The 24,271-nt window shown below is 38.9% G+C and overlaps 1 protein-coding gene across 2 annotated transcripts; it reads left to right on the forward strand.

The window, feature by feature from the left end:
* Positions 1–849: 849 nt before the first annotated feature.
* LOC127442652 (RNA-binding protein RO60-like) lies at positions 850–24,244 on the forward strand. 2 transcript variants are annotated; one of them, XM_051700844.1, is made up of 9 exons: positions 850–1,033; positions 5,848–6,434; positions 9,133–9,353; positions 9,538–9,684; positions 9,829–9,966; positions 15,518–15,634; positions 16,014–16,130; positions 18,474–18,617; positions 22,435–24,244. In XM_051700844.1, the coding sequence occupies exons 2-9, from the start codon at positions 5,867–5,869 to the stop codon at positions 22,585–22,587; spliced, it is 1,605 nt and encodes a 534-aa protein (XP_051556804.1). In that variant the 5' UTR covers positions 850–1,033; positions 5,848–5,866; the 3' UTR covers positions 22,588–24,244. The 2 variants fall into 2 exon arrangements, with proteins under 2 accessions (XP_051556804.1, XP_051556805.1); XM_051700845.1 differs by lacking the exon at positions 850–1,033 and adding an exon at positions 7,078–7,139 and having other exon boundaries at positions 6,327–6,434; positions 22,435–24,243.
* The last annotated feature ends 27 nt before the right edge of the window (positions 24,245–24,271 follow it).

The raw sequence follows: 24,271 nt of genomic DNA on the forward strand, positions 1-24,271 counted from the left end.
TTAGGAGATGATCAATATTATTCGCTTCACCTGTGAGTGGTCATAATGTTTTGGCTCATCGGTGTATATATAATATATATATATATATATATATATATATATATATATATATATATATATATATATAATCTGCAACATTTTCCATATACTGTATGAATAATAAAGGATTAATGTTTCATTACATCAACCAATTTATGTTTCTTTTATTACTGTAAAAATCTTTTAGGTATTTTATATATATGTTTTCATAAAAACACTGTTGCACTATTCTGGACTTTTTCTTAACACATCAAATTTTCATAAATCTGTGAACTTGGCTTTCTTTCTTTTTTTTCTACAGTCCCCCCAGTTTCACTCAGTATCCAAATAATTTACTAAACAACAAATAAAAATACATAAATAAAAACTGACACTTGGCCATTTTAAAAGTAAAGGGGCAAAACAATAATGCATTAAAATGTTTTATTTTTTATTTATGTACATGCGTGCACGCAGTATATAGGACAAATTAGTGATCGGCAAAAAAAAAAAAAAAATGTTTTTAGAAACATTTAATTGTTATTAACCAGTTTTAAAGATCCAATGTGAGAAGCTCCTTGTCCATTTTAAATAAACGGTATTTTGGATACCATTTACAAATCACAAATTATATGTTTTGTTTTTGGTGAAAGAGAAAAAACCCTGATGTTTACTTTTTCCTACAGTGTAAACGTTCTCTTGGGCTGTGTGTCAAAACCTAGTGAGCTGCCTACCTAGTGACAGAGATGTGGGCCATCCCAGGCGCATTCCAGATCAAATCTCGCCTGTGATACCCCCCAAACAGCTGCTGACTCAGAAGTCGCCAAATCACGCGGAAAAGCTGCTGACTCAACGCGCATACGCTGCCCAAAAATTCTGTCTGTCTAGGCAGCTCTCTAGGTTTCGTTGATATCTGTCAAGATCCTCGCTCTTCTCTTCTGGCTCGAGTCTGATTTTCAGGGAGGAGCTGCAACTCTTGAGAAGATCAAGAGACTCTGGCGCAAGACAACAGCAGGTAGAGACGTTTCAGACGTGTTAAAGTTCATTCAGCTGCATTTATGAGATGTTTACTTATACACAGAGAGAGAGAGAGAGACAGAGAGTTATATTCCTATCTGAGAGTAATGTAGGTTAGCATCTGGCTAATGCGATCTCCATCCATCCTCTCATCATCGTGCGTGTCGGATGTAAAAGCTCCGATCTTCATGTTGTCGATCAGTGATGTGTTGTTTGGTGTCATCGAGCAGTTAAATGTATACTTTATTGTATTTTGAGGAGGCTTTGCACTCCCTAGCTAACTGGCTAACAGGATTAAAGCGGCTCTAATAAAGCTGACAAAACAAAATGATGCGCTTTATCTAACACAGTGCCAACAGAACTGAACCTTTACACACGAGTAATGGCGTATTAAAGGGTTAAAACTGAAGTAAAGTGCACTTAAAAGTTAGTCTTAAAGCTGTTTGTAATTATTATTACTCCTTACCACTACATTAGCATAACTACTTATTATTTTTTACTGCACTGTTACTACTATAATTACAGTGTTATTACTGTAGCAAGCTGTAATGTACTACAGTTAATTACAATGCGCACTTTGTGTGTTCTTTTTAGTTACTGTGTTTTTTGTTTTGTATATGCCTAACAAAAAAGTACTGTCCTACCATGGTGCGGTACCAGATGGTAATATCGGGGTTCCTAATAGACACTGATTAGCCAAAACATTATGACCACTCACAGGTGAAGCGAATAACATTGATCATCTCCTAACAAGGCCACATGTCAAGGTCTGGGTAGATTAGATGGTAAGCATACAATCAGTTCTCGTAGTCAATGTGTTGAATGCAGGAGAAATGGGCAGGAGTGAAGACCTGAGCAACTTTGACAAGGGCCAAATTGTTATGTTCAGACGACTGGATCAGAGCATCTCTGAAATGGCAAGGCTTGTGGGGTGCTTCCAGTCAGCAGTGATAAGTACTTACCGACAGTGGTCCGAGGAGGGTAAACCACAAACCGGCGACAAGGCGTTGGGCGCCCAAGACTCATCGATGCACAAGGGCAACGAAGGCTATCCCGTCTGGTGCGAACCGACAGAAGGTCTACTGTGGCACAAGTCACAGAAAATTTTAATGATGGTTACGGGAGGAATGTGTCACAACACACAGTGCATCTCACCCTGCTACGTATAGCCACAGACCAGTCAGAGTGCCCGTGAGGACCCCCGTCCACCGTCGAAAGCACCTACAATTGTGGAAGAAGAAGGTCGCCCTGTCTGATGAGTCCTGTTTTCTGTTACATCATGTGGACGACCGTGTACGTGTGTGCTGTTTACCTGGGGAAGTGATGGCACCAAGATGCACTGTGGGAAGATGACAAGCTGATGGAGGGAGTGTGATGCTCTGGGCAATGTTCTGCTGGGAAACCCTGGGTCCGTTCATGTGGACGTCAATTTGACACGTGCCACCTACCTAAACATCGTTGCAGACCAGGTACACCCCTTTCATGGCAATGGTATTCCCTGATGGCAGTGACCTCTTTCAGCAGGATAATGCGCCCTGCCATACTGCACACAATGTTCAGGAATGGTTTGAGGAACATGATGAAGAGTTCAAGGTGTTTCCTTGGCCTCCAAATTCCCCAGATCTCAATCCGATTGAGCATCTGTGGGATGTGCTGGACCAACAAGTCAGATCAACGACGGCTCCACCTCGCAATTTACAGGACTTGAAGGATCTGCTGCTAATGTCATGGTGCCAGATACAGGACACCTTCAGGGGTCTTGTAGAGTCCATGCCTCTACGAGTCAGCACTATTTTGGCGGCACAAGGAGGACCAACAGCATATTAGGCAGGTGGTCATAATGTTTTGGCTCATCAGTGTATATACTATGACAGGGCTATTCAACTTTATCAACAAGTGGGCCAGATGGAAAAAATATATTTTTAAATAAAAAATCTTCTATTTACAGATATTGTGTCATAGTTGGCCTTTAATATTAGTTCACTATATAAATAAAACATCTGTTTTGTTTATAGCTTTCTTTTTTTTTTTATCATAAGAAAACATTTTCAGCAGGAAATTCTGAAAAAAATAAATTAAATACAGGTAACTTGAAACAAAAAATAAAATAAAAATAATAATCTAAAAAGTGCTTTCAAAAGAGAGTAAATCAGACTGATACTGAAGCTTTTATTGAACAATAACAGTGAAGTTTATAATAGATGCAATGATTTAAACTTTTGACTTTTCAAATTGAATTTCTTGACCAAATTAATGAATAGAACTTTTCTTTTGCTCCAAACTCATGCTAATCCATCATTTTAGTTCTTTAATCAACCCCTTCCATCATGATGGATAATGATTATTTGTAGCGCAACCTCTAAAAGCAAATAAAAACATGTTGCTCCTGCACGAGACACCGTAAACACATCAAGATGTGGCGTGATGTCCGTCTAGCGCAAGTTTACAAAGTAGAACAATTGAAAAACAACGTGAACAGACACAAAACACGTTCGGTGTAAACAACCCCCAAGACATCTGACAACGTCACGCGGGCCACTGAAAATTTCAAATGGGCCGGATTTGGCCCGCGGGCCACAAGGTGAATAGGCCTGTACTATGACACTGAATGACGACCATGTTCATGTACCATGCAATGTAAACCCTAATGTTATTATTACCGGAAAAATCAAGTTGTCTTAATTAGATAATATTTATAATGTCAAGTTTTGGGTTCATATCTCAAATATCTATGTTCTTTGAACTTATTTTCCTTAAAAATTCAGAGACTTAATATTTTAAATGTTAATAACTCAAACTATTGAGTACAAAATTAAGGCTATGGTGAATACCTATAATGGTCTCATTATTTAATTACGCTTCCTTGGTCAAAGGGAACATATGGGGGCTTAAATAGTGGCTATTAAGAATTAATCAAGGTTTTAGCTCTTTTGTAGGTTTGTTGCAAATAGTTGTTTCGTGTGATGTCAACAATAGGGTGATCAGTGTCCCATTTGGTCAAGTTGGACCCTGTTAACACTATCTAATGTCTCCTTGTGCATGTGAAACTGAAGCATGTGTGCAGAATTTTCATTTTTGAGTGAACTATCACTTTAAGAGTACAAGTCGATACTCATCAGTTACATTAAAAATGTCAGTTTCATGTTGACAAAATGAATTATAAATGTTAACAGAATAAATCTTTAAACAAATTAAAGAGAACCTTGCTTATATAATATGTATATTAAAAATAGATTGATTATATTTTCTTATTATGTAGCCTATATTACTACTATTATATTATTAATATTACTATATTATTAATTTTATGTACATATTATATTTATTGAAACTGATGAGAGATGTAGCCTAATAGCTGTTTAGCTGAGCAGTTCTGGTTGCAAGGCATTTATTTATTCATTTGTTGCACTATTTCTGCCTTTCTTTGTGCTGTATTTTTATGATGGAGCACCACGAGACGAAAGCCGGCAATACTAGATCGCCCCAACGCCGCACGTTTGCGTTGTTGACAGCTTTGTTGATTCTAAACAGGAGCGATAGTTTTAACACATCGCTCGCTTACAGAGAGAGTCGGTACAACTCCATTCTCATTTCGTATGAACAGGTTTGTAGATCTGTAACATCTTAAGTAAATATGCACTTCATCACTGCGCACACTCACACTAAACTCAACATGCATTTAATGAGAGAGAGGGAGAGAGAGATGCAGAAGAGCTGAATTATTTGTACAGATTGTGGAATTACAGTTTGATACAAAGCCAAGATTATTGATTTGATTTGTTCATCTGTATGGATTGGTTTACCAATTCTCAGCTACATGTTAAAATGAATAAAATGGTGTGGAAATACCCACTATCCCACACTGAATTTCAGGCCCTGATAATAATAGGCTAATAATAATAATGGTTATTATAACTACATTAAGAAATTACCGAAATATATTCGGCCTACAAATGTATTATAATAACTAATAATAACTATAATAATATTGTTATTATACCCAATGAATATTTCTCTAATAATTTAATAAATGCGGCATTGCTATTGGATCTGGTTAAACCCTTGAGATGATCTCATCTCCTCTTCTGTCTGCAAAAACCTGGTGTCATAGGGTTGTTTAAGATTTGTATAGGAACTTGTAGTGAACCATGAAAGTGAATTTCATGTTCTGTTAATATATCAGTGCACGTTACCAAACCGAAACCAACGCAACACATCTGTTATTTTGTGCACGAGATGAAATTCATGGAGCGGCACAGAACTGCCTCACATGTGCTCAGAACAAAGCTCCACACGAACATCACATACAGACTGTTTGATTAAATCACATCACTGCCCTTTGCGGTTCAATATTCACATATGGTCATATCTTGATTTCGATTTTATTTTGCTGGATCGTTTAGCCCTACACAATGCAATAGAAAGAACCATTGTTTTTGCGTTATTTCTCGGCACGCGCTAATTTGATCTCATCACATTCAATTCAGACTGAAAGCTCACAACTTGGGTATCTTCTTTTGCCATGGTGCTGGAGATTCAGTAGCGGCGGAGTGCCACAGCTGAAAAGCAGTGCTGGAAACACTGATACAAATGAGCTGAAACCTCTTTGAATTCTTAATTACAACTATTTTAATGCCCTTATAACTTCCCTTTGACCAAGGAAGCATATTAAAAGAATTCAACTATGTGACTAGGAATTAGGGATGTACCGATATATCGGCCACCGACATTTATCAGTGGATCAGTACAGTGTATTTTGGTTGATGTTTCTTTGCTCATAGGCTAATATTTACCACTGGGATCTGTCTGTAGGACTGAAGGAGAGTTAATTATGGATCCAGCATCTTGCCCAGAACAGCCATCAGCTGTTAATGAACAGGTGCTGAACTCATCAGGCAGATCCTTGACTGCAGCTGTTTGTCTGCGCCGCTTCCTCTGTCATGGCTCTGAAACCGCCACATACAACACTAAAGAGCATCCACTGGGCAATGAAAATGCCCTGTTCCTAATGCAGTTCATCGAGAGTGGACGGGGCTGTGAGGTTGTGGAGGAGATCAGACGCCTGAATTCAGAGGGCCACACCGTCCGACCCAACCCCAGCCTGTTTGCCCTGGCTGTATGTTCGCAGCATGCAGATTTCAAGACCAGACAGAGTGCTTTACGGGTGCTGAAGGAACTGTGTCGAGCACCCGCACATCTCTTCACATTTGTGCAGTATAAGAAAGAGCTGAAAGAGGGATCTGGGATGTGGGGTCGAGCTCTGCGAAGGGCCGTGACAGATTGGTACAACAGCCAAGATGGCTTGAGCCTGGCGCAGGCCGTGACCAAGTGCAAGCACAAGGCAGGCTGGTCCCACAAGGACCTTCTTAGACTGTGCCACATGAAGCCAACCAATGATAGTAAGTGTCTTTTAGTGGTTGACTGAGATGGGTTTTTAAATGGCTGATACGATATTTAGTGAATAGAGCAAAAGAGAGCACACCCACTTTTTCAGATGTGTTTGTTCTAGAAGATTTTTCCCATTCATGTTTTCCATAGGGATTTCATAAAGTCCTTCATAAAAGAGTTCTAAGTTATGAACCAAATCAACAAGATCGGACTTGAATCACAACATTACAAACTTTGATTTGAAGCAAAAAAAAAATTGAAAATCTGACAAAAAGGCAAGGTTACAAGGCTGTGTCTTTCATGAAGGAATGAACTTCCAATCCCATGAAGCACTGCGAATGACGTTCTACTATGGAAAAATATAGAACTACTGATTTAAAGTTGTTGATGATAAGTAAAGAAATCATATATTTTCATTTTATTGCGAAATATTTGGATATTTACAAATATATACAGTGCTGTGAACAATTATTTGCCCCATTTCTTCTGTTTTTGTGTATATCTCATACTAAATTGTTTCAAAAATTCAAACAACATCTAACATAAAACAAAGGCAATCTGAGTAACCACAAAAGAATGTTTTTTTTTTTTTTTTTGTATAAATTTTTACCCCCTTTTTCTCCCAATTTGGAATGTCCAATTCCCACTACTTAGTAGGTCCTTGTGGTGGCGCGGTTACCTCAATCCGGGTGGCGGAGGACAAGTCTCAGTTGTCTGTAAGTAGTTTATGACTGTCGATTGCGTCATTCAGAGTGCAACATGGAAGTAGGAGAACTCGTTTGGTGCGCTTTGTTAGCCACGATTCTCTTATTGGTGGATATATCTGTTCAGGATCATTGGTAGTATAGATCTTCACCAGGAATTTCGCTATTAAACACGATTTCGAAAAAATTAAGTTTAAATAATAATAATGATGGCTTCAACGGCATAGAATAACAACCTTGGAGCTCACAGTAGTTCGGTCTTTAAAGGTTTATAAGTTATCGTTAAAAATCGATTCGCCTTAGGAGAAAATGAATGGGATATTTACTTCAGGAACCAGACTGTTACGCCCTATAGGGTGTCCACTGGCTCATATAATGCAATTATACATAAATAATATAATTGAATGAACTGAGTTTACTCAAGCAAATGAGTACACAGAATTGCTGAAATGATATTTACATTTGCTTTACACAATATTTACTTAAAATTCACAAAACATGGAAACAGAAATAGTTCATTATCCATAATGCACCTGTACCGCATATATACAATTATGGTATGTATTTAGGAAGGTGTAATTAAACTTTATTAGTTATAGTCAAATTGAGACCTTGAACCTTAATGTAATTGAATTTCACATTTTCTTCATTTTGTGTCTATTTAAACAATATATATATATATATATATATGTCTGTAAACATCATTAAAGGGATATTTCACCAGACATTTCAAGCTCCAAAAATCCCATAAAGGCAGCATAAAAGTAATCAATAAAACTCCAGTGGTTTAATCCATGTCTTCTGTAGCCATATGATAGTTGTGAGTGAGAAACATAAATATTTAAGTCCTTTTTTTTTTTTTTTTTTTTTTTTTTTTTTTTTATACAATAAATCTCCTCTTTCACTTTCACATTCTGAAAGTGAAAGTTTTGTGGAGATTTATAGTAAAAAAAAAAAAGGATTGAAATATTAATCTGTTTCTCATCCAAAGCGATCGGAAGACATGGATTAAACCCCTGGAGTTTTATGGATTACTTTTATGCTGCCTTTATGGGATTTTTGGAGCTTCAAAATATTGGCACCCATCTGGGAAGGCATGAGGGTGAGTAAAATTAAATTTTTGGCTGACCTTTCCCTTTAAGAGCTCATTTTGATTCACAAATCTAAAACATCAAATTTAAAATTGACATAGAATAGCTAGATTTTCGTATTACAAGAGATAATAGTTTGGCACATTTGAATATTTTATAGACATTCATGGAAGTTCCCATGATTGTTGAGAAGTTCCAGCTGTTGAGTAGGAACACCTTCTAGCAACCTATAAGCACCGAAATAAATACATTTATTCTGTGAATAAAAGCATCCAATTATAAGGGATTATTGAGATAAACTGAGTAATATTCAGATGGCCATATAATCTCAACATGCCTGAAATTAGTCTTTATCTCATATGTACATCATTTAAAACATATTTTTCAGAAGTACTGTTTATTTATTTCTGTTTAAAAGTTGACCACTTAGCAAAAATACTAGTAAGTGCACCTTTACATAATACAGTAATAATAATCGGAATAAAATATTTGTCTGCCAAGTTATGTGGTTATTAGCCTAAAGGCCCTCTCACACCAGACGCGATATGTAAAAGCAAGACGAACTGCTGGCCCCTTTACACCAAAAGCACCATGAATACTTGCCGTAAACACATTCACGCCTTTACAATAGGTGGCGCTGATCAACAGTCAATTATACGATACAGTAGGTGGCGCAATGCACCTTTTAACGGTTGCCAAGCAAAGTCACAACTTGACGCATTAATTTAGAATTCCTCTGAATTTGAAATGTGCGGTCACAGGTGTGCATAAATCGGCTGTTTTACAGCGGCTTTGAACATGGTTCATCAAATCAGATTTGCCAAAAATAGCCAACATTTTCCAAAACATCATGCTTGTATCATGGTACATCAGTAACATTATGAAATCTGAGGATGTCTTCTTGTTTTCTCTAGCTGTGGTGCTTGTTTGCAAATACATGACGAAAGGCTGGAAAGGAGTTCAGGAAGCGTATGGTGATAAAGAGAAGTCGGAGGATGTGCAGAAGGTTTTTGCATATCTGGAGGCTGTGGAAAGAGCCAAGCACTCTACTGATGAGCTGGAGATCATTCATCTTATAGAGGAGCATCGGCTAGAGAAAGAGCAGATTCTAACCAACCACCTGAAGTCCAAAGAGGTTTAAACCATAAACAGATACTGCATCACTACTGATGTTCATCTTCAGTTAGCACAGCTTTGCAGAATTTTACGGAATGCTTCATCTTATTGTTGACACCAAACACATTTTTGCACTGTTTTTCAATTTAAACCGGCATTATATGGATGTCACTGTATTTTCAGCATCTCTTGCTGCTTTTCAGGTATTGAAAGCTTTGCTGAAAGAGATGCCCCTGGTTGTTCTAATGAAGCATTTAGGGAAGTTGACAGCGGACAAAGTTCTGACACCAGGAAGTCCGGATGTTGCAGCTGTTTGTGAGAGGATTCAGGATGAGATGGCTCTGAAGAAGGTCAGGTTACAACAACATTGCTTAAAGACTATAAATATATCCAGCAGTGCTCCATATTTCAGTTGTTCTATGAAGGTCTCCTAATAAAAGTCTAAAAGAAGATGTGAAAGATCACTGATCACTGACTCACTCCGATTATTTCAGGCCAAAACACACCCGTTCAACGTTCTCGTGGCATCTGAAAACTATAAGCGAGGTCACGGGAAGCGTGGCAAACTGAAATGGGAGCCAGACAGCGACATCGTTCAAGCCCTGAACTGTGCCTTTTGCAAAAGTATTTCGGTGAGTACCACCAGCCGTTTATGCTCTATACGACTAATGTCCGAAAATTGGGTTTTAGGTAACTAGTTAAACAGTAAATGAATGCAAATGAGTTAATCTCACAAGAAAAAAAAAAAAAAATCCCTGTGCTTGTCAGGAAAATAATGTCACAATAATTAAATCGTAATGTTTCTTTAAAAAAAACAAAAAAAAAAAAACACTAATTATATATATACACACACACACACACACACACACACACACACACACACACAGTGGTGTGAAAAAGTGTTTGCCCCTTCCTGATTTCTTATTTTTTTGCATGTTTGTCACACTTAAATGTTTCAGATCATCAAACAAGTTTAAATATTAGTCAAAGATAACACAAGTAAACACAAAATGCAGTTTTTAAATGAAGGTTGTTATTATTAAGGGAAAACAAAATCCAAACCTACATGGCCCTGTGTGAAAAAGTGATTGCCCCCTAAACCTAATAACTGGTTGGGCCACCCTTAGCAGCAACAACTGCAATCAAGCATTTGCAATAACTTGCAATGAGTCTTTTACAGCGCTGTGGAGGAATTTTGGCCCACTCATCTTTGCAGAATTGTTGTAATTCAGCCACATTGGAGGGTTTTCGAGCATGAACTGCCTTTTTAAGGTCATACCACAGCATCTCAATAGGATTCAGGTCAGGACTTTGACTAGGCCACTCCAAAGTCTTCATTTTGCTTTTCTTCAGCCATTCAGAGGTGGACTTGCTGGTGTGTTTTGGATCATTGTCCTGCTGCAGAACCCAAGTTCGCTTCAGCTTGAGGTCACGAACAGATGGCCGGACATTCTCCTTCAGGATTTTTTGGTAGACAGCAGAATTCATGGTTCCATTTATCACAGCAAGTCTTCCAGGTCCTGAAGCAGCAAAACAGCCCCAGACCATCACACTACCACCACCATATTTTACTGTTGGTATGATGTTCTTTTTCTGAAATGTGGTGTTACTTTTATGCCAGATGTAATGGGACACACACCTTCCAAAAAGTTCAACTTTTGTCTCGTCAGTCCACAGAGTATTTTCCCAAAAGTCTTGGGGATCATCAAGATGTTTTCTGGCAAAAATGAGACGAGCCTTAATGTTCTTTTTGCTCAGCAGTGGTTTTCGTCTCTTTCTTATGGTGGAGTCATGAACACTGACCTTAACTGAGGCAAGTGAGGCCTGCAGTTCTTTGGATGTTGTTGTGGGGTCTTTTGTGACCTCTTGGATGAGTCGTCGCTGCGCTCTTGGGGTAATTTTGGTCAGCCGGCCATCCTGGGAAGGTTCACCACTGTTCCATGTTTTCGCCATTTGTGGATAATGGCACTCACTGTGGTTCTCTGGAGTCCCAAAGCTTTAGAAATGGCATTATAACCTTTTCCAGACTGATAGATCTCAATTAATTTCTTTCTCATTTGTTCCTGAATTTCTTTGGATCTCGGCATGATGTCTAGCTTTTGAAGATCTTTTGGTCTACTTCACTTTGTCAGGCAGGTCCTATTTAAGTGATTTCTTGATTGAGAACAGGTGTGGCAGTAATCAGGCCTGGGTGTGGCTAGAGAAATTGAACTCAGGTGTGATAAACCACAGTTAAGTTATGTTATAACAGGTGGGGCAATCACTTTGTCACACAGGGCCATGTAGGTTTGGATTTAGTTTTCCCTTAATAATAACAACCTTCATTTAAAAACTGCATTTTGTGTTTACTTGTGTTATCTTTGACTAATATTTAAACTTGTTTGATGATCTGAAACATTTAAGTGTGACAAACATGCAAAAAAATAAGAAATCAGGAAGGGGGCAAACACTTTTTCACACCACTGTATATATATATATATATATATAGTTTAGCAAAATATTTTTTAATTTTGGAGTGAAATACTGACCTGGGCATGTTCTTGATAGGTTTTCACCTCTTGACCACCTGTTGTTATGAAGATACTAGTTTGCTGGCCCACATTCATTTTCTGTCTCAATCAGGTGTCCACGATTCCAACCACAGACTTGATGTACTGCTTTACATTGAAACACTTGATTACAGCAAAGAAAAATACACTTTGAAAGATAACTACCTTCAGAACACCACATACCTTTGAACTTATTACTGCACTCTTAGAATTTGAGGCCTATGGGACAGAGTTAAAGTGGTAAAGTTCTTCCTTTTGAAAGCTTGCTCATGTTTACAAGACCTCATAGCAGAGGATGGTTTCGATTCTTTGACCTCTTGGTTATGGACACATCACGCTTCCTTTGCAATACTCAGCTTTCCCATTTGGTTTTCTTTCCAAGTATTCTGTTGTCTTCAACAAAACCTCAGTTCAGATACATTTTTTGTGCATTTTCATACTTAAACTCAGTTTAAAACTGCTTGGGGTTAAGTCTTGCACTGTTTTAGCTTTTCTTTCCCCAAGTAGCTGGGCATGTGCGTAAGAAACCAGATGTTAGCAGAGGATGGTTTCGATCCATCAGCCTCTGTGTTATGGGCCCAGCACGCTTCCACTGCGCCACTCTGCTGAAACTCACCCCAGATGGGACTTGAACCCACAATCCCTGGTTTAGGACTGTTGTTATGAAGATACTTGTTTGCTGGCCCACATTCATTTTCTGTCTCAATCAGGTGTCCACGATTCCAACCACAGACTTGATATACTGTTTTACATTGAAACACTTGATTACAGCAAAGAAAAATACACTTTGAAAGATAACTACCTTCAGAACACCACATACCTTTGAACATATTACTGCACTCTTAGAATTTGAGAGATTCACTGTTATTGTCACATATTCCGGACGACCGGTGAAGGTCGTCAAGCTTGGACTCTGTTTTATGTCAGTTATATTTAGTTACTCTGTTCTGTATTTGTTCTGTGTAATGTTCTGGGCGACTGCTAAATGTCATCCCTGTTTTCTATTCCTTGTTCCTGTTTGGATTCTGTTATGGGGTTTGTAGTCTGTTGTAGTTCTGTTTTGTCATTGGCCTGTTTGATTATATGTTCCAGGTGTTTCTTGTTTGCGTGTTATCCTGTTTTGTATTTAAGTACCCTGGTTTCAGATCTGTTGGTTGGTTGTTAATGAATGTTCTGTGTCCATAGATTTGTGTGCATTGTACAGCGTAACAGTTTGCTTCCCCTGTTTCCGTTTGTTCCTGCTATGATCTGGATTTACCCGTTCTGTATTTGTATTATCTCTTGTGTTTGGATTTTGCCTGTATTCTGGATTTACCTGTTTGGATTGATCTTTTGTGTTTTGCACCTTGATTACTTGTGAGTTTTGCACTGTTTATGTTTGTTGACCCCTGTCTGCACTTCAATAAACTTCAACTTGCACTTGGATCCATCCCTCCTGTGATTTACTCCCGGCAATTGTTACAGAACAACTAACCCACTATATGGATTTAGCGGCTTAAGCTTTATTTTCGCTTTGTCAAGGGACTGACTCGATCGAAGAGTATACCCTTACCTTTTGTGAACTGGTGAATTGCCTTACTTGGGAACACGGTGTTCAAGGACTTTTATCGTTTTGGGCTAAACGAACCGTTAGCCAGGAGGTCAGTGCAAGCTCTCACTAGTGGAGTTTATCGACTACGCATTGAGGCTCTCACTCTCCAACTTCACAGTGGATTATGAGGGAAACTCCACTGTTACCAATCACACCTCAGTCGCTGCCAGCATTATAAGGAGGTCGATCACCTGTGGCTGTCAGCGCGAAGCCTCGACCGTCCCAGAGCCAGTGCCCTCAGCCACGGAGGCTGTTCCCACAGCAGTGCTCACGACCATCCGGAGGAGGAGGGCTCCTATTTCCCAGTCGCTGCCTGTGCTCTTGACCACGGAGGTCGTTCCCCTGTCACTGCCTGTTCACGGCCACGGAGGCCGTTTCCCAGTCCCTGCCAGCGCTCCTGACCACAGTGGCCATCGAGCCTGTCCAGTTTCACAAACCTGACCAGTTCCTCAAGCCTGAGCATGTTTAGTGTCCAGCAGCCACCCATGCCCAGTATGATCCCGGTCCAGTGGCCGTCATCCAGACTTCCACCCCCTGAGTCTTCCGCGGCTCCGCCAGCTCTGTCCTGGTTCTCTGATCTCCTGCCGGTTCCTCTCTGGCCTCCTGGTTACCCGTCAGCTCTGTCCTGGTCCCCTTCTCTCCCTCCGGCTCCACCCTGGTCTGTTACTCATCTTCACACATTGACTTTTGCCCCTCCTGTGCCTGTCTGACCAATTTTTGGGACTCCTTTTCTTAAGTAGCTTCAGGAGCCTCTCCTTAGGGAGGGGGCTATGTCATATTCCAGACAACCGGTGAAGGTCGTCAAGCTTGGACTCTGTTTTATGTCAGTTATATTTACTCAATTCTGTATTTGTTTGGTGTAATGTTCTGGGCGACCGCTAAATGTAATCCATGTTTTCTGTTCCTGTTTGGATTACGTTATGGGGTTTGTATTCTGTAGTTCTGTTTTGTCATTGGCCTGTATGATTATATGTTCCAGGTGGTTCTTGTTTGCGTGTCATCCTGTTTTGTATTTAAGTGACCTGTTTTCAGTTCTGTTGGTCAGTTGTTAATGAATGTTCTGTATACATGGTTTTGTGTGCATCGTACAGTGTAACGATTTGCTTCTATATATTCCTGCTCTGATCTGGATTTACCCATTCTGTATTTGGATTATCTCTTGTGTTTGGGTTTTGCCTGTATTCTGGATTTACCCATTTGCATTGACCTTTTTATTTTATTTATTTTTTTTTTGCACCTGGATTACTTGAGTTTTGCACTGTTTACGTTTGTTGACCCCCCCCACCCCCCCTTGTCTGCACTTCAGCTTGCACTTGGATCCATCCCTCCTGTGATTTACTCCCGGCAATTGTTACAGTTATACCTTTTAAAGAATTGCGATAATGCAGATATTGTTGACTTGTGTATGACAAATTGCTTGCTATGTTCCTCATTTGTAAGTCCCTTTGGATAAAAGCATCCACTAAATGTAATGTAAAGGAATAGTTCACTGAAAAATGATCATTTTCTCATTTGCTGACCCTCATGCTGTCTTAAACTGGTATGACTTTGTTCAGCAGAAGAAAGATATTTTGATGGAATTATTAGTTTTTTTTTTTTTTTGTCCATAAAATGCAAGTCAATGGAGTCCAAGACTTATAAATCTAAAAATTATAATAATTAAGGACTTAAATTTTGGTCTGCTTTTCACCCAAAGCTGTTGTATTGCTTCAGAAGACATGGATTAAGCCACATGAGTCATGGATTACCTTTTTATAATGCCTTTTATGTCCATTCTGGAGCTTGAAAATTTTGGACCCCATTGACTTGCATTGTATGGACAAAAACACATCTATGAAAGTATCTACATTTGGTTTCCACAGAAGAGTTTGAAATGACAAGAGGGTGAGGAAATTATAATTTTTGGGTGAACTATCCCTTTAAATGACATGTGTAAACTAAAATAAACTATACAACTTTCTCAGTAGTTACTATATACATCACAATAGACACACTTTCATTGGTTTCAGATTCTACTGCTAACTTATGACTCTATGTCTTCAGAATGTGGAGTCCACAGGCAAGCGATTTCTGGTGGCAGTTGATGTAAGTTCTTCACTGAGCAGTGTGGCCCACGGCAGCTTCATCAGTACTGTGGCAATAGCAGCAGCAATGTGCATGGTAAAACTACACCACTACTAACCAAAGCCCACTGTTTCACTCTAACACAGCTCTATAACATGAAGTCAGTGCTCCGCTGAAGAGAGTAAAGTGACTTGTCCTTGAAGTCTGTGTGACTATCAGAGTCCATCCAACACATATTTCACATTCCTTGCATACTACTTTTCTGACGGGACACTCCAGACTTGTAAACATCAATGAATTGCCTCTCCAGTGTGTCCCTCTAGTATGCGAGCCATGTAAAGACACTTTAGACACTGTTGAAGAGTGAACTTTTGTTTTTAACCAATCAAGAACTTTTCTCCTAAAAGAATAGTTCACCCATAAAAAAATTCACATCACTCTCTTCCATTTCTCTATCAACTCATTTCAATGGCAGGTATTTGCACAAACGGAGCCGAACACAAAGGTTGTGGTCTTCTCTGATGGAGTTGTGGTTCCCTGTGACATATCTTCTGATATGACTCTAATGCAGGCAGCAGCACAGCTCATCCAGGTAAGAAGATCTTGAGAAAACTTTACATGCTATCTGATGGCTAGTCTCTGCTCAGACAGGACGGCCCAGACTGCCCATAGTACATTCACTGACAGACTGAAGGGTGTTGCGCACAAAACTGGAAAAAGAATTTGAAACTAAGTGGCCAGAATCTTAATATTGTAAATGAAAAATTAAATACTACATTAAATAATTTTTGTTAACTTAAAAACATAATTGGAAAAAAATGAAACTTGACCAAAATACACTTCCATGACTTGAAAAACTGGTGGGAAGAGGGGAGCGACAGGGGGTCAAGTACAACTAGTAGCCGTGTTTCCACTATCGGGCCAAGTGAGGGAATTCTAGAGCGTACCAGGGACAGTTGTGTACACGCTGTCACTTCTAGGGCTTCATCATTCCTCCTCGGGGCCAACAGCCAAGCACCCTGGCCCGCTGATTACCCTTGGGTCAAGGAAGGCTAACTAGGGATTGAGGCGGGGTCAGTTTCAAAGGCGGAGTTTCGCTGAGTCCGGTCAGAGGTTTCAGCAAGATACTCATTCCCAATTTGACATATTTAGCCACCAGTTTACCTCAACAGAGAATGGAAAATCATCAGTACTCGTCAGTAGATGAAATCAGGGCTCTGAGTATTTGGGCTGATTAAAATGCACAACGTCAGCTCGACGGCGTCTGCCGGAACGAGCATATTGTTGCCGAACTTGCCAAGTTGTTTATCCAGCACCAATGGTACAGGTTCAGGAAAAATTGAAAAAAATTGCAGACACAGTACAAATCCATATTCATTTTGAGGGCTAGCTAGTGTCCGGAGTCTAATATCTCAGCTTGAGCTTCCCTCTTGCTTGTGAAATGGGCGAGTTGTTTGAAGTTGGCACCAGGGCGGTGTATTAAGGGCAGGTTTTAGGGCAACGCTGTGGGGCTATTGGCCCGATGGTGGGAATGCAGATTGATTTTGGTCGTGCGGACTTGTAGTCCAAGGCTATTGGCCACGGCTGACCAGTTGATAGTCCTGGCTCGCACTGGCCCGATGGTGGAAAAGCGGCTATTAAGTCACTCTCATTCTCGATAAAGAAGGCTGTTTGCTTTATATCAATCATGGGACAAATGTATGAAAGTGAGAAGAGTGAAGATAGAACAGTTGGCAAATCAAAGATTCTGATAATTTTGTTCAAACTTTTGAATGAAGTGAAAGGCATTGCCACCAAAACCAGGACTGCTTAGAGACTAATAATTTCATAGATGTTTATTCTTAAAAGTAATATTTCTAGTTAAGCTCTACTGACAGAATTTGAAGCATAATGTTGATAACCTCTGAAAATAATTTCAACTTTCTAAAGAAAAAAATCGCGTTCAGTAAAGGCGCGGTTACATTTACCTTTGTGTGGCGAAATTCCACGGCTGAAATACAGTCATTTCAATGGGAATCCAGGCGATCGTGAATGTCGTATAATGGACTTCTGGTGGCGACGAATTTCCTCTCGCGTATTTTGCGTGAAGTTCAGGTTTGGTGAACTTTGGCAGGTGGATTTGCCTCATTGACCATTGAAGATGCTTGGTATGGCAGTGACCTCTGTGTGGGCAGTGATTCGTACACAGCTACACAGAATATTCAATCTAGAAAAGGATATAATTTTAGCGGCGAGTTTCTTTTTAACTTCACCCTTACAGAATATAAAGTGCAGCATTAAAGAGTGGCTGCTTGGCAGTTTAGGGTTAGGGTTAGGGTTTTTTCTGGTTTCACGCACATTTTCCAGCCCGCCCAAGTATTGGCAGTTTGTTCATAACAGTGCATTCCCTGCAGGGAATAGAATCCCAATTTAACCCCTGACTACAGCTAATACAAATGAAATATACTGAAACTAAACACTGAAACAAATCTAACTAATTTAAAAGGACAAATTGAAAAAATCATACAAATATCAGTCAATGTTAGGCTATCAAACGGCTGTTATCCATTCAACGTTATTGCTTCTTTAAAACCATCAGTTCCTACAATTTCATTGTGTCAAGTATGATGGATTTACATTTTAACATTTACATTTAACATTGTTCCTTTATTCTTGTGGTAAAATATTTTGAGGTGAATTCCTTCGGTACTAATGTATATTCTCCTTCACAATAATTTGATGTTAATAATATGATGTTATTAAAAGACCACTCCATATTTGCTGCTTCCTGTGTGCTCATATACACATTCAACTAATAAAAATGGCACTCGCATTCCTCTGTGTTGTCTTTGTGAACACAACTCAATCAGACCATGTTTCAGAAATGATTAAATGACTGATCAGCTATTTAATCTACTTCAGATGTAATCCTAATCCACACTTTGCTTCACTCTAGACTCCTGGTGGCAGTACAGACTGTGCCTTGCCCATTACCTGGGCCTCCGAGAATGATAAAACTGTGGATGTCTTCATCATTTTCACTAATAATCAAACCTTTGAGAGGGCAAATCCAGCAGTGACACTTCAGACTTATAGAAAAGTAGGTGCAACTTGAAAGCGATTACAAGAATTATGTATTTTTCTTATTGCAAAGTTTAGTAGTTTGTTTTTCTATCATTATGTTGGCTTGACAAAGCCAACATACTGTTATTCTACAGATATGGTTAAGGTTTTTTTTTTTTCAAAATCCCTTAACCAAGACCAAAATGATCAATTGTAACTCCTCCTAGAGCGTTCAAGCTACATCCACCAAACTTGGTACAGACCTTCAGACTGTTCTGGCTTTGTGTGCTTTGTCTTTTCTAACTGATCAGAATTACAGTTTTTGCACAGCAGATGATAAAAATCTGAAAAATCCTATAGATTTACATTGATGGAATATTCAAATGGGCCAAGACTATTCAAACACCACTTGTCAAACAATTCCAATATTTGAATGTAAACAAAACCACACCAGGCTTTTTAAAGGATTAGTTCACCCTAAAATGAAAATTCAGTCATTGTTTACTCACCCCTGTGTTGTTATAACCCTATATGATTTTCTTTTTCTTAACACAAAATATATTCTAAAAAAATTTTCTCAATAATATCATACAGTGGCAGTTTATGTTGACCACATTTTCAAGCTTCAAAAGAACACAAAAGTATAATTCAGAAGTCTAGTAAATGATTCCATGAGACTCATGATTGTTAGGAAAGCATACGATAAGGTTTGGTGCGAAACAAAACGAAATCTAGTGTATTATTTAGTAAAAATGTGCACTGACTGTTATTTTCCTGTGCGCGTTCATGAGTCTGCACGCAAGCTTTAAAGCTCAGTAGTGACGCCGCATGCACAAGATGGGGCGTTCAAGCAAAAACTTGTTTTGTTTCGCTTCAACAGGACCACCAGCGATTATTAACAGCAGAAAACACAACATAGCCGCACACAAATCAGAGAACAGAACTTACGTGTCTGAAGAGTTTGTAGGTGAAGAACAGATGCAACAGATGCATCCTCAATCAAACAGAGAGATGGGGCTGAAGGTAGCTACAGTCACACCGTGTCCTACTTGGACGCCAAACGACATGCAGTAAAGGTGATCTTTTCTATCTTAATCAGTTTTTTTGTCCTAAGCAGCTGCATTGAGCAACGGGACATTCTTAGGATTGCTTGGTTTCTATATTTGGCATCACGCCCGGTAACACCATCCGCTATGAACTGGCACCGGTCTATGTTCCGCAACTGCTTTCGGGTCCTTGAATAAGGTATAATGTGCGACAGCCGGTGGAGTTTCTGGTGCCTCCATCGGGTAAGATAGTGCCCCCCTAGGGAATTGGTGCCCTACGCAGATTGTGTAATATGCGAATAGGGAATGGTGGTACTGGTAGCTACCTTCAGCCTCCTCAGTCACACTTTTTGATTGAGGACTCCAGTTCAAACAAATAATCTGGAAATTGAAATGCATTTGTTCTTCACCTACAAACTCTTCAGACATGTTTGTAAGTTCTGTTCTCTGATTTATATGCAGCTATGTTGTTTTCTGTTGTTAATATCGCTGGTGGTCCTATTGAAGCGAAACAAAACATGTTTTTGCTTGAACGCCCCATCTTGTGCATGCGGCGTAACTACTGTTACTCTCGTGCAAAGAGCTTTAAAGCTCGCGTGCAGACTCATGAATAACGGTCAGTGAATTTTTACTAAATAACACATTCGATTTTGGTTTGTTTTGCACCAAACCTTATCGTATGCTTTTTTTTTTTCTTCTTTTTTTTCTCCCAATTTGGAATGCCTAATTCCCAATGTGCTCTAAGTTCTCGTGATGGCGTAGTGGCTTGCCTCAATTCAGGTGGTGGAGGACGAATCTCAGTTGCCTCCGCGTCTGAGACCGTCAATCCGCGCATCTTATAACGTGGCTTATTGAGTGCGTTACCGTGGAGACATAGTGCGTGTGGAGGCTTCACGCTATTCTCCGCAGCATTCACGCACAACTCTCCATGTGCCCCACCGAGAGCGAGAACCACACATAGCGACCATGAGGAGGTTACCCCATGTGACCCTACCCTCATATGCTTTCATAACAATCATGAGTCTCATGGAATGATTTATTAGATTTCTGAATTATACTTTTGTGTTCTTTTGAAGCTTGAAGAGGTGGCCACCATGAACTGCCATTGTATGACATCACTGAGTACAATAATTAACAATTTCTCCCTTTCTGTTACGAAAAAGTCATATGGAGTTATAACAACAAAGAGGTGAGTAAACAATGACTGAATTTTAATTTTTGGGTGAACTAACCCTTTATGTAAGGGATAATCCACAGCTAGGTGTTTGTGCATTTAAAATAGTTTAACAATGTGGAGGCGAAAAATAATTTGCAGAAGTGCATTTAAAATCCTTTTAATGCACACCTAGCCATGGATTATCCCACCTATACCATGGACACTTGAAAGAATTGATTAGTTACAGCTGTCATAGATTTTTTGCAGTGCAAATTTTGACTGGAGGGGGCCTCTAGTGGATATAGGCGGCACTTAAGCACAGCAACATACCATACACATCACATTACAGTTTAAAACATCTTGCATCGCCTTGCCACCTGGCCTGATTTCCTTCTCTCACCCTTCGTGCAAAACAAGCTGAATTCCATTTATATTAGCTATGCTGAGGAAAGTGGTTAGGAAGTGTTTTTAATTGCTATAGTCCACTCTGCTTGCTTTGTAATGTTATGTTGCTGGGGTTACAAACAGTGATTTAAAACTGACCGGAACTACCTGTGCATTCAACGGTTTGAACTGCACGCATTCCAGCCAATCAGAATTGAGTATTCGAACAGAACATGGTATAATCTGCTTTAAAGTTGATGTAAGCGAATTTAGCCATTCTACAATTTCCACAAGACTGAGCCGTTGATTTAGCCATGCCCCCTCTTTCCAAAACACTGCACCGCAACACAAATCATGTTCCCACGATTTTCAAACACAACAGTAGCGAAATGGTGCCCTCAGCTGACAAATTATAAATCAGAATATGGCATCAAGCCTCAATCGCTGCAACGACAATAATAGGAGAACGTGCAAAATGATTGACGGGCAGAAAGCGTCAGAGACCGCGGTCCGCGGACACATTTGTTTGCTGTTTACAAAGTCTAGAGCTGTCACAGAAACTGCTGAGATATCTCATGACACTTATTTCAGTTATATCTTTAAGGGAGTAGGAACATTTGTTTGCATACTTTTTCATGAAAAAATTGCTTACAGCACCTTTAAGCAAAGTCTTTCTAGCAAGTCAGTCCACTGTCGGCCACATCTGGAATGCCCTCAGGAGGCTATTTCCAGTCATGACATTGCAGCTCCTATCTACTTGAATGGGGAAAGACCGAAATCTCAAACGGTTGGCCAAGATTATGATCAAAGAACATATTTCAAATCAGCAGTAAAATCTGACAACACTGGTATCATAAATGGTGCTTCTTTACCTCCGATTCCGCAAAAAAATTCAATTTTCCCAGCTTTTATAACTAATGCGCATGCGCGTTCTCGAATTGATTGACAGGTGATGTCTGTATCTAAAAGGTGATTGGCTCTTTTACCTGTAAGGTGGGACTTCCTTTCTACATCTGTTGACCGCCATTGGGCATTCTAATTTCTCCCATTTATTTTAATAGATGTGGCTCGTCTGTGTTAAATAGTCTCTGCTTTAAGTCGCTCTCTCTCTCTAGCTCTTTCTCTAGCTCTTTTTAAACTTTCCGGCCAGGCTTTGTCAAACTTTACCTATCTAGTTGTCAAACAGGATAGGTTATAGTGATGAAGCTTTCATCATTTTGAAGACCAAATCTCCAAATGATGAATACATTTGTGTTTTCTCCTTTCAGAAAACTGGTATATTTTCCAAACTGATTGTGTGCGGGATGATTGCCAGTTCCCTGGCCATAGCTGACCCTGAAGACCGCGGCATGCTGGACATCTGTGGCTTTGACTCTCACGCAGTTGACGTCATCCGTAACATTGTACTTGATGCCATTTAAAATTATTAGTTTGTAGCATGCAGTACGATCTCAAAGGAAGGAAACTGAGGCAGTGTTGCACCGCTCCTTGGAAGAACATGCAAAAAGACGTATCATGTCATATGTTTTTGGCATTTGGAAACAAGTCAAGGTCTAAACCAATATACAGCAGGCTGGACTAGATTCAGTGAAAATCATGGGGAGCAAATTAATGAAGTTAATTTTGTTTTAACCGATCTTTATTCAGTATACTTTTTATTAATCTGGTCCAATAAAATGTTTGCTTTTTCCCAAGAACATAGAGTTCATGTCAAATAGGATTTTACAAATACTTGTTTTGTTTTAAGTTGAAAATATTTGTCACTGACCTTCATTGGATGTAATGTTGTGCTGGATCTTTAGAGGCTTATGTATAATGTATTATTTTCTTTATTCACGTCCTGTTTTGTAGTGTGTGTGTAAATGGGATGTTCTTAGAGGAGTAGTTCACACAAATATCCAAACCTGCATGAATTTATTCTTCTGTGGAACACAAAGGGAGATGTCAGGAAGGATGTTAGCCTCAGTCACCATTCACTGTCATTGTAGTGTAAGTGATGACAGAATTGTCATTTTTGGGTGAACAGTCCCTTTAAAGTGCACCATTGTTCTTCTACAAAAAATAAATAAAATAAAACGGAGCAAATAATGCAAAGTAAGTTTGCAACATCAAGAGAAATCTGATATTCTCAACAACAACAAAAAAAAAAAACATCTAGCCTAAATGACTAGACTCGTCAGTAATGTTTTAATGTTGAAAGTGTTTTTCAACATTAAGTGAAAGTGTTTTGTTGCCCAGTAAATTGATATATGAAAGCAAATAACCTTTTATTATGATTCAAGACAGGCTTGACTCTCAAGTCTGTTTAAGGCTTGACAGATACTTTACAGTTTAAATGACAAATTAGAAATTGCAAAATTGTGAAAAACAGAAATATATGCATTGAATGACGGATATCGTTAATGGATCTTGCTTCTAGGTTCATTTACATGTAGAAAGTAACCATGTGCATTTCCATTTGCTGTTTATGCCCATTAGGCCAAATCAAGGTTATAAATGTGCTAATGATATTTATGCAAATGTAAGCAAATTCTAACATACTAAAACTTCTGTAAACAATTACATGTTGCTTTTGAGATACAAAACTGAATGCACCTTTATTATAACTGTGTAATTTTAGAGATACAATTTAGTTTTAGTATTGGATTAATAAATATGTCAAATAATTAAGTGCTGCGCTCTTATGGATGTTCCAAATTGGGGATTTTGAAATTAATTTGCAGTTTCACACACCTAGTTTGTCCATGCTAGTTTATGTTACATTGTTTAATACATTTCTTTCATAAGGTTTATGACCTCATAAGGTTTTTAGCACAGTATTATAAAATTACATAAATTACTTAATACAAGAATTGAATCTTTTAAAGCCAAAAATGCAATTTTTACACAAGATATAATACTAATTATGTTCTGTCTCAAGACAATGATTTGTCTATCTTTATTATCACCCATTAATTTTAAATTAATAAAAGTGATTTTGAAGTATTCTGTTTTGACACTCCCTCCTATTCTATTCTATAATCTAAACCTCAAAGATAATCACAGAAGTATTACTATCAAACAGACTATCTACAGTTTACACACTACAAATCTTGAATGTTAATT

The sequence above is a fragment of the Myxocyprinus asiaticus genome, chromosome 6 (assembly GCF_019703515.2).
Source record: "Myxocyprinus asiaticus isolate MX2 ecotype Aquarium Trade chromosome 6, UBuf_Myxa_2, whole genome shotgun sequence".
Classification (NCBI taxonomy): Eukaryota; Metazoa; Chordata; class Actinopteri; order Cypriniformes; family Catostomidae; genus Myxocyprinus; species Myxocyprinus asiaticus.